General features: G+C 63.0%; 1 protein-coding gene across 1 annotated transcript; it reads right to left on the minus strand.

The window, feature by feature from the left end:
* Nucleotides 1-2,810: 2,810 nt before the first annotated feature.
* Nucleotides 2,811-7,824, minus strand: timm10 (translocase of inner mitochondrial membrane 10 homolog (yeast)). Its single transcript, XM_041174010.1, has 2 exons — nt 7,565-7,824; nt 2,811-3,066 (listed from the first exon to the last, which is right to left on the minus strand). The coding sequence occupies exons 1-2, from the start codon at nt 7,633-7,635 to the stop codon at nt 2,865-2,867; spliced, it is 273 nt and encodes a 90-aa protein (XP_041029944.1). The 5' UTR covers nt 7,636-7,824; the 3' UTR covers nt 2,811-2,864.
* Nucleotides 7,825-10,543: the final 2,719 nt, after the last annotated feature.

Below are 10,543 nucleotides of genomic sequence, written 5' to 3' on the forward strand. Positions count from 1 at the left end.
CCAAACCCCTTCTCCTTCACTCCCACTGTCCACAATCCCAATGGACCCAAAACCGATCTCCTTCACTCCCACTGTACACAATCCCAATGGACCCAAACCCCTTCCCGTTCACTCCCACTCTACACAATCCCAATGGACCCAAAACCCTTCCCATTCACTCCCACTGTGCACAATCCCAATGGACCCAAACCCCTTCCCATTCACTCCCACTGTGCACAATCCCAATGGACCCAAACCCCTTCCCATTCACTCCCACTCTACACAATCCCAATGGACCCAAACCCCTTCCCATTCACTCCCACTGTCCACAATCCCAATGGACCCAAACCCCTTCCCATTCACTCCCACTGTCCACAATCCCAATGGACCCAAACCCCTTCCCATTCACTTCCACTGTACACAATCCCAATGGACCCAAACCCCTTCCCATTCACTTCCACTGTACACAATCCCAATGGACCCAAACCCCTTCCCATTCACTCCCACTGTACACAATCGCAATGGATCCAAATGACTTCCTATTCACTCTCACTGTACACAATCCCAATGGACCCAAAACCCTTCCCATTCATTCCCACTCTGTGTGAATGAAGGTGCCTGGTAGAGTTTTAAGGTGAACTCTCCTTCACTGCCTTCCAATAGTCACCAGTGCCCTAAGCACGTTCTGATATCCTATTAGTCTCTGGACAGCAGGAGGGAAAGAGTTAATTATCACGGGTGGCAGTCTACCCCATCAACTCCTGGTTCCTTCCTGATGCAGCTGCCCCTCCAACCTTTCTCCCCACCGCTCCCCTGCACCCGCCTTCAAGCGACCCTTAAACCCCCCCCACCAGCAATTTTCCAAAACGGGACTGAAATATGGAGCAAGGGATACCAGAGGAATGTTCTTTGAAGGGAAAGTTAGGGAGCTAACTTGGAGGACATAACAAGCCACGAGGATAAAGGGGAACCTGTGGATGTGCTGTTCTTAGATTTCCAGAAGGTATTCTGCGCAAATTAAGTGCTCGTGGTGCAGGGGGTAACACACTCGTCCGGATAGAGGATTGGTTAGCTAACAGGAAGCAGAGAGTTGGCATCAATGGGTCATTTTCGAGTCGGGTGTCACAGGAATCAGCACGGGGGCCCCCACAAATAATTACAGTTTATATCAATGACTTGGAAGCAGGGACCGAGAGTAGGGTTGCTGAATTTGCTCCTGACACAAAGATAGGTGGGTAAGTAAGTTGTGAAGGGGGCATAAGGAGTCTGCAAAGAGGCTTAGGCAGGTTAAGTAAGTGGGCAACAATTTGGCAGATGGGGTATCACGTGGGAAAACGTGAATTTGTCCCCTTTGGCCGGAAGAATAGAAAAGCATCATATTATTGAAATGGAGGGAGGTTGCAGAACCCTGCAGTGCAGAGGGATCTGGGTGTCCTAGTGCATGAATCGCAGTTTAGAAGAATGAGAGATGAACTTATTGAAACATATAAGGTCCTGAGGGGTCGACAGGGTGGATGCTGAAAGGATGTTTCCTCCTCGTGGGAGAGAAAAGAACTAAAGGATACAGTTTGAAAATTAAGGGGTCTCCATTTTAAGACAGAGATGAGAAGAAATTTCTTCTCTCAGAGGGTCGGAAGTCTTTGAAACTCTATCCCCCCGAGAGCAAAGGAGGCAGGGTCATTGAATATTTATAAGGCTGGGTTCGATGGATTCTTGACTAACGAGGGAGTCAAAGGTCATCGGGGTAGGTGAGAAGGTGCAGTTGAGACAACAATTAGATCAGCCATAATCATTTTCAATGACAGAACAGGCTTGAGGGGCTGAATGGCCGATTTAATGCTCCTAATTTGTATGTTTATATGTAGTGATGGGTCTAGAGGGATGGTCTTCGATGGGGGAGTTAGGGGATTAGAGGGGATGGTCTTCGATGGGAGAGTTAGGGGATTAGAGGGATGGTCTTTGATGGGGGAGTTAGGGGTCTAGAGGGATGGTCTTCGATGGGGGAGATAGGGGATTGGGGGATGGTCTTCGATGGGGGAGTTAGGGGATTAGAGGGATGGTCTTCGATGGGAGAGTTAGGGAATGGGGGGATGGCCTTCGATGGGAGAGTTAAGGGATTAGGGGGATGGTCTTCAATGGGAGAGTTAGGGGATTAGAGGGATGGTCTTCGATGGGAAAGTTAGGGGATTAGAGGGATGGTCTTCGATGGGAGGGTTAGGGGATTAGAGGGATGGCCTTCGATGGGAGGGTTAGAGGGATGGTCTTTGATGGGGAATTAGGGGATTAGAGGGATGGCCTTCGATGGAAGGGTTAGGGGATTAGAGGGATGGTCTTCAATGGGAGAGTTAAGGCATTAGAAGGATGGTCTTCGATGGGAGAGTTAGGGGATTAGAGGGATGGTCTTTGATGGGAGAGTTAGGGGATTGGGGGATGGTCTTCAAGGGGGAAGTTAGGGGATTAGAGGGATGGTCTTCGATGGGGGAGTTAGGGGATTAGAGGGATGGTCTTCGATAGGAGAGTTAGGGGATTAGAGGGATGGTCTTCGATGGGAGAGTTAGGGGGTTAGAGGAATGGTCTTCGATGGGAGAGTTAGGGGGTTAGAGGGATGGTCTTCGATGGGGGAGTTAGATTAGGGGGATGGTCTTCGATGGGGGAGTTAGGGGATTAGAGGGATGGTCTTCAATGGGAGAGCTAGGGGATTAGGGGGATGGTCTTCGATGGGGGACGTTAGGGGATTGGAGAGATGGTCTTGGATGGTATTTCAATGTCAGTCGAGACTCCTCTTCTCAGACCCCCAGCTCCAGCCCTTACAATGAAAAGATGGCACGGCGTGATTGCGAAAGGTGGAGTTTATTGATCGCAGTTTCCCCATTGGCGCCGTTCCCTCACTGAGCCACGCTCCCCTGCTGCATCCTCTTCATCAGCTCCTCGTCCTGCATGGACAGGTCGGTCAGCTTCTTGCCCATGCGCTCGTGGATGTCCAGATACTTGGCGACGCAGCGGTCAAGGCAAACCGACTCGCCCTTGGACAGCTCAGCCTCCTTGTAGTGAGGTGGCACACACTTGCGATGGCAGGCATGAGTCATTCTGCAAGGGGTGGGGGGAAAGAAACAAAGAAAGATGGGAGCTGAGAGGAATTACCATTCACCAACCATCACCGATTGGATCTGACCTCAGAAAAAGGGTGAAAGATTAATATCCCAACATCCCTTCCCTCTCTGTTAGGAACAGTAACGTTACATTGGTGAGGAGTCAACTCTGTCATCAACGTCCCAGTGTTGTGGTACCAGAAAATGGCCACCCTCTAATCCCCTAACCCTCCCATCGAGTTGACTCCGAGGTCACGCAGAGGGTGAAGGGTCGATCACGGATCCCACCCGCCGCCCCGTCGCAGGGTCAGCGCCGAGGGAGCGCCGCCCCGTCGCAGGGTCAGCGCCGAGGGAGCGCCGCCCCGTCGCAGGGTCAGCGCCGAGGGAGCGCCGCCCCGTCGCAGGGTCAGCGCCGAGGGAGCGCCGCCCCGTCGCAGGGTCAGCGCCGAGGGAGCGCCGCCCCGTCGCAGGGTCAACGCCGAGGGAGCGCCGCCCCGTCGCAGGGTCAGCGCCGAGGGAGCGCCGCCCCGTCGCAGGGTCAGCGCCGAGGGAGCGCCGCCCCGTCGCAGGGTCAGCGCCGAGGGAGCGCCGCCCCGTCGCAGGGTCAGCGCCGAGGGAGCGCCGCCCCGTCGGAGGGTCAGCGCCGAGGGAGCGCCGCACCGTCGGAGGGTCAGCGCCGAGGGAGCGCCGCACGGTCGGAGGGTCAGCGCCGAGGGAGCGCCGCACCGTCGGAGGGTCAGCGCCGAGGGAGCGCCGCACCGTCGGAGGGTCAGCGCCGAGGGAGCGCCGTACCGTCGGATGGTCAGCGCCGAGGGAGCGCCGCACCGTCGGAGGGTCAGCGCCGAGGGAGCGCCGCACCGTCGGAGGGTCAGCGCCGAGGGAGCGCCGCACCGTCGGAGGGTCAGCGCCGAGGGAGCGCCGCACCGTCGGAGGGTCAGCGCCGAGGGAGCGCCGCACCGTCGGAGGGTCAGCGCCGAGGGAGCGCCGCACCGTCGGAGGGTCAGCGCCGAGGGAGCGCCGCACCGTCGGAGGGTCAGCGCCGAGGGAGCGCCGCACCGTCGGAGGGTCAGCGCCGAGGGAGCGCCGCACCGTCGGAGGGTCAGCGCCGAGGGAGCGCCGCACCGTCGGAGGGTCAGCGCCGAGGGAGCGCCGCACCGTCGGAGGGTCAGCGCCGAGGGAGCGCCGCACCGTCGGAGGGTCATCGCCGAGGGAGCGCCGCACCGTCGGAGGGTCAGCGCCGAGGGAGCGCCGCACCGTCGGAGGGTCAGCGCCGAGGGAGCGCCGCACGGTCGGAGGGTCAGCGCCGAGGGAGCGCCGCACGGTCGGAGGGTCAGCGCCGAGGGAGCGCCGCACCGGTCGGAGGGTCAGCGCCGAGGGAGCGCCGCACGGTCGGAGGGTCAGCGCCGAGGGAGCGCCGCACGGTCGGAGGGTCAGCGCCGAGGGAGCGCCGCACGGTCGGAGGGTCAGCGCCGAGGGAGCGCCGCACGGTCGGAGGGTCAGCGCCGAGGGAGCGCCGCACGGTCGGAGGGTCGGTGCTCAGAAATAGGGTTTTCAGAGAGGGAGATTATGTAGATCAGTAAGCAAGGGGGGCTATTAGGTGAAAGGGACCAGCTGCAAGTAGAAGAGAAAAATGGCAGCACTTTGGATGGGCTGAAGTTTACAGAGAGTGAAAGGTGGGAGATTGGCCACGAGTGTGTGGAAATAGTTGAGTCTAAAGGTATGAACGGCCTGAGGGTTTCACTTGGAATAAGGTGACACTGAGGGATAAAATCAGACAATGATCTTCGCGATGGAGTGGATTTGGAGTGTCCCAACAGCATCTGCTCCCCGGGGAGGGGGGGGAGAGAGTCAAAAGGGCCCCCCAACATTCAGCCCCACCTCCCTATCTCCCTACAGGCGGGTCAGAGGGCAGAGCCACTGCCCCCTATGTTGGGGTCAGAGGACAGACCCACTGCCCCCTTACCCGCCTGGGTCAGAGGTCGGACCCACTGCCCCTCACGCCTGGGTCAGAGGTCGGACCCACTGCCCCTCACGCCTGGGTCAGAGGTCGGACCCACTGCCCCTCACGCCTGGGTCAGAGGTCGGACCCACTGCCCCTCACGCCTGGGTCAGAGGTCGGACCCACTGCCCCTCACGCCTGGGTCAGAGGTCGGACCCACTGCCCCTCACGCCTGGGTCAGAGGTCGGACCCACTGCCCCTCACGCCTGGGTCAGAGGTCGGACCCACTGCCCCTCACGCCTGGGTCAGAGGTCGGACCCACTGCCCCTCACGCCTGGGTCAGAGGGTGGGACCCACTGCCCCTCACGCCTGGGTCAGAGGGTGGGACCCACTGCCCCTCACGCCTGGGACAGAGGTCATGCTGCAGGAGTGAGGGAGGGGTGGTGGTGGGGGAGGGGTGGAGGGTGGGTGGAGGGAGGGGGGAGTGGTGGGTGGAAGGGGAGGAGAGGTGGGGGAGGAGGGGGAAGGGGAGGAGGGGGAAGGGGAGGAGGGGGAAGGGGAGGATGGGGGAAGGAGAGGGGGGGAGGAGGGGTGAGGGGGAAGGGGAGGAGGGGTGAGGGGGAAGGGGAGGAGGGCAGGAGGGGAGGAGGGGAGGAGGGGAGGAGGGGAGGGGAGGCCAGGTGAGGGTGGGTTTGCAAGTGGTGAGGGGAAGGTGAGGATGGGGGAGAGGGAGGGGGATGGGGAGGGGGGGGGGAAGGGGAGGAAGAGGGGGTGAGGGGGGCTGGTGCTGCACCCACCTGTTGTACATGTGGGTGAGGGGTGTGAGGGGGGTGGGGGATGGGGATGGGGGGGGGGATGAGGGGGAGGGGGGGCCGCACCCACCGGTTGTACATGTCGGGATGGGGGGGGGGGTGGAGGATGGAGGGGGGTGAGTGGGGGGGGGGGGGGGGATGGGTGGAGGGGGGGGGGATGGGTGAGGGGGGGCCCCGCACCCACCTGTTGTACATGTCGGGATGGGGGGTGGGGAGGGGTGGGGGATGGGGGGTGAGGGGGAGGGGTGTGGGGGATGGGTGGGGGGGTGAGGGGGATGGGTGGGGGGGGGTGAGGGGGAGGGGGATGGGTGGGGGGGTGAGGGGGAGGGGGGGGTGGGGGATGGGTGGGGGGGTGAGGGGGAGGGGGGGTGGGGGATGGGTGGGGGGGTGAGGGGGAGGGGGGTGGGGGATGGGTGGGGGGGGTGAGGGGGAGGGGGGGTGGGGGATGGGTGGGGGGGTGAGGGGGAGGGGTGTGGGGGATGGGTGGGGGGGTGAGGGGGAGGGGGATGGGTGGGGGGGTGAGGGGGAGGGGGATGGGTGGGGGGGTGAGGGGGAGGGGGATGGGTGGGGGGGTGAGGGGGAGGGGGGGTGGGGGGGATGGGTGGGGGGGGTGAGGGGGATGGGTGGGGGGGTGAGGGGGAGGGGGGGTGGGGGATGGGTGAGGGGGAGGGGGGGTGGGGGATGGGTGGGGGGGTGAGGGGGAGGGGGGGTGGGGGATGGGTGGGGGGGTGAGGGGGAGGGGGGGGGTGGGGGATGGGTGGGGGGGGTGAGGGGGAGGGGGGGGTGGGGGATGGGTGGGGGGGGGTGGGGGAGGGGGGGGTGGGGGATGGGTGGGGGGGGGTGAGGGGGTGGGGGTGGGGATGGGTGGGGGGGTGAGGGGGAGGGGGGTGGGGGATGGGTGGGGGGGTGAGGGGGAGGGGGATGGGTGGGGGGGTGAGGGGGAGGGGGGTGGGGGATGGGTGGGGGGGGTGAGGGGGAGGGGGGGTGGGGGATGGGTGGGGGGGTGAGGGGGGAGGGGGGGTGGGGGATGGGTGGGGGGGTGAGGGGGAGGGGGGGTGGGGGATGGGTGGGGGGGTGAGGGGGAGGGGGGGGTGGGGGATGGGTGGGGGATGGGTGAGGGGGAGGGGGGGTGGGGGATGGGTGGGGGATGGGTGGGGGGGTGAGGGGGAGGGGGGGTGGGGGATGGGTGAGGGGGAGGGGGGGTGGGGGATGGGTGGGGGGGTGAGGGGGAGGGGGGGTGGGGGATGGGTGGGGGGGTGAGGGGGGAGGGGGATGGGTGGGGGGGTGAGGGGGAGGGGGGGTGGGGGATGGGTGGGGGGGTGAGGGGGATGGGGGGTGGGGGATGGGTGGGGGGGGTGAGGGGGAGGGGGGGGTGGGGGATGGGTGAGGGGGAGGGGGGGTGGGGGATGGGTGGGGGGGTGAGGGGGGGTGGGGGATGGGTGGGGGGGTGAGGGGGAGGGGGGGTGGGGGATGGGTGGGGGGGTGAGGGGGATGGGGGGTGGGGGATGGGTGGGGGGGTGAGGGGGAGGGGGGGTGGGGGATGGGTGGGGGATGGGTGAGGGGGAGGGGGGGTGGGGGATGGGTGGGGGGGTGAGGGGGAGGGGGATGGGTGGGTGGGTGAGGGGGAGGGGGGTTGGGGGATGGGTGGGGGGGTGAGGGGGAGGGGGGTTGGGTGGGGGGGTGAGGGGGGAGGGGGGGTGGGGGATGGGTGGGGGGGGGTGAGGGGGAGGGGGGGCCGCACCCACCTGTTGTACATGTCGGCCATCATCTCCACCTCCAGCTCCGCTGCCAGTTGCTGCGCCTTGAGGGGGTCCATTCCCGGGGGAGGGGGGTCACAGAGAGAACAGGCACTGACAGCACAGGGAGAGGGGGAAGCAGCAGCGTCAGTGCAGCAGCGCCGCCCGGGTACAAGCTGTCTGCAGCCGCTGCCTCTGGGCCCACATGGACAGGGGGCGGATTGTCACCGCCGGGCGGGAACAATAAAGAGCATTGAAAAAAATAAACGGTCACACCCCGTCTATTAATTTTTACTTTCCGCGCCGCCGTGTGTTTCCCTCCCTCGCCTAGAGCAAGGCGGCGAGGCGCTTTTTCTCACGTCGCCACCACAACAAAAAAAACAATAATAATAATTCAATCAACGGCCGTTCGACCTTCAATTAAACTTTATTTAAACGCAGAGGGGGAGGGGGGGGGGAAAGGACGCTGCCGCCGCCGCCATCTTTGTGAGGGGCACAGCCGGCAGCGGGACACTCTCTACCGGCCCCCACACCTCCCAGCGTTCCGGCCCTTTGACCCGCACAAAGATGGCGTCGAGTTAAAATCGGCGCGGCGGCTGGCCCGTGGGCTTTTGGCCGCCGGTTTTTTTTTTTTTGGTCCGACAAGGAGGATGCGGCGGTGGACAGGAGTCGACCCCAGGAAGGGGTTTGGGGGAGGGCAAAAAAAAGGATCCGCCCTCCCTTCTTCTTCCTCCTCCTCCTTCTCCTACAGCGCCGGCGGGAGCTGGTGGCCACCCGGCGGCAGCTCACCCCTCCATCTGCTTTGAGGGACAAGATGTTGGGGCAGGTTGAGCCACCCCCAGCACCAATTCCCTCTGGCACTTTCTTCTTTAGTTTTCCCCTCCTGGGAGGGGCCCAGTTGCTTCACCCCGTGAAAACAGCACCCCCCCCCCCCACCCCCCACAGAGGGAGAGGCAGGTGGAGGGGACAAAAATTCTGACCGGCTATTCGGCCAAGGAAGGCTGCACAACTGGAATACCCCCCCCCCACCCCCACCTCACCTCAGTGGCTGGCAGCAGCTGGGGTGGGGGCACCCGGTCCAGGGTTAAGGAGTAGCAACTGGCGAGGGAAGAAACCCCGCCAACCCCCCACCGATACCAGCTCCTCAAATGAAAGATGGACAACGAACACCACCACCACCCCCCCCCCCCCCCCCCACCCCCACCAAACCACCCCCCCGGCCGTCTCGCCCACAGTCCCCCCCACCGAGCCGGACTATGCAGGGTTTGGAAACGAGGCGGCAAATGTTTACTCGGGGTCCTCCGCGGACCCCGTTCAGTGGGCGAGGGTGGGGGGGTGAGGATGAGGGTGGGGTTGGGTTGGTGGTGGATTGTTCCTGGGCCAGTGAGGATGTACGTGGAGGGGGTGGTCGGCCGGGGGGTGGGGGGTGGGGTGGTGGCCGACGAATGGGTTAAAGTGCCGGTGTCGATCTCTCAGTGCCGCGGAATGTTAAGTGGGTGGGTGAATGGTCGGATTGTCCTGTTCCCCGAGGTCCAAGAGCGCCGGATTGTTCTGCAATCGAGAGAGAGAGACTCCCGTACCAAGCATTCGGATCTGGCTTGTTGCCCTTCTCGTGTTTCCCGCCCCTCCCTGTCCCTGCAACGCCCCCACCCCCCCCCCCCCCCCCCCCCCCCCCCCCCCAACCCCCGCCTCCCCTCCCCTTCCCCTTCCCCACCACGTCCCATCTCCATCCCTCCCTACCGGGCACTTTCCTGGACGGCAAGACCTTCTGGGCTTTGCTCTGCAGCTGACCCAGGGAGAGGGGTAAGTCCGAGACAAAGAGTGAGGCGAGCGTTCCCCTTTCTGATTCGGCGCGTGGGGCCCCCCAGAATGTGGCCGACCTCTCCCCCAACTTCCTCGGCTCATCCGCTGCGGGAACCCTCGCCCAGGCCTCCGCCCCTCCCACCGGACCCGACGCTCTCCCGGCTGATCTCCCACGTCCTGCCCTCCGCAAGCTCCAACTTGTCCGGAACACAGCTGCCCCCCAACACCCGCCCCCCCCCGCCCCACCCCCTGTGTCCGAGCTCACAGTGAATCCCCTTCACCCCTCACCCCCTGTGCTCGCTGACCCCACACTGACCCGCCCCCCCCCAGTTAAACAACATCTCGATTTTAACATTCACATCCTCGTTTTCAAATCCCTCCTTGGCCTCAACCCTCCCTATCTCTGTAACCTCCTCCAGCCCCTACACCCCTCCCTATCTCTGTAACCTCCTCCAGCACCTACACCCCTCCCTATCTCTGTAACCTCCTCCAGCACCTACACCCCTCCCTATCTCTGTAACCTCCTCCAGCACCTACACCCCTCACTAACTCTGTAACCTCCTCCAGCCCCTACAACCCTCCCTATCTCTGTATCCTCCTCCAGCCCCTACAACACTCCCTATCTCTGTAACCTCCTCCAGCACCTACAACCCTCCCTATCTCTGTAACCTCCTCCAGCAACTATACCCTCCCTATCTCTGTAACCTCCTCCAGCCCCTACAACACTCCCTGTCTCTGTAACCTCCTCCAGCACCTACACCCCTCCCTGTCTCTGTAACCTCCTCCAACACCTACACCCCTCCCTATCTCTGTAACCTCCTCCAGCACCTACAACCCTCCCTATCTCTGTAACCTCCTCCAAAACCTACAACCCTCTCTATCTCTGTATCCTCCTCCAGCCCCTACAACACTCCCTGTCTCTATAACCTCCTCCAACACCTACACCCCTCCCTATCTCTGTAACCTCCTCCAGCCCCTACAACCCTCCCTATCTCTGTAACCTCCTGCAGCCCCTACACCCCTCCATATCTCTGTAATCTCCTCCAGCCCCTACAACCCTCCCTATCTCTGTAACCTCCTCCAGCCCCTACAATCCTCCCTATCTCTGTAACCTCCTCCAGTCCCTACAAACCCCTCTATCTCTGTAACCTCCTACAGCCCCTACAACCCCCGTATCTCTGTAAC

The sequence above is a fragment of the Carcharodon carcharias genome, chromosome 24 (assembly GCF_017639515.1).
Source record: "Carcharodon carcharias isolate sCarCar2 chromosome 24, sCarCar2.pri, whole genome shotgun sequence".
NCBI lineage: Eukaryota > Metazoa > Chordata > Chondrichthyes > Lamniformes > Lamnidae > Carcharodon > Carcharodon carcharias.

Coding starts and splice junctions, on each gene's coding strand:
- timm10 (XM_041174010.1), bottom strand. CDS start 7,635: ATGGACCCCCTCAAGGCGCAGCAACTGGCAGCGGAGCTGGAGGTGGAG. Junction 3,067..7,564: donor ATGGCCGACATGTACAACAG/GTGGGTGCGGCC, acceptor CACCCCTTGCAG/AATGACTCATGCCTGCCATC.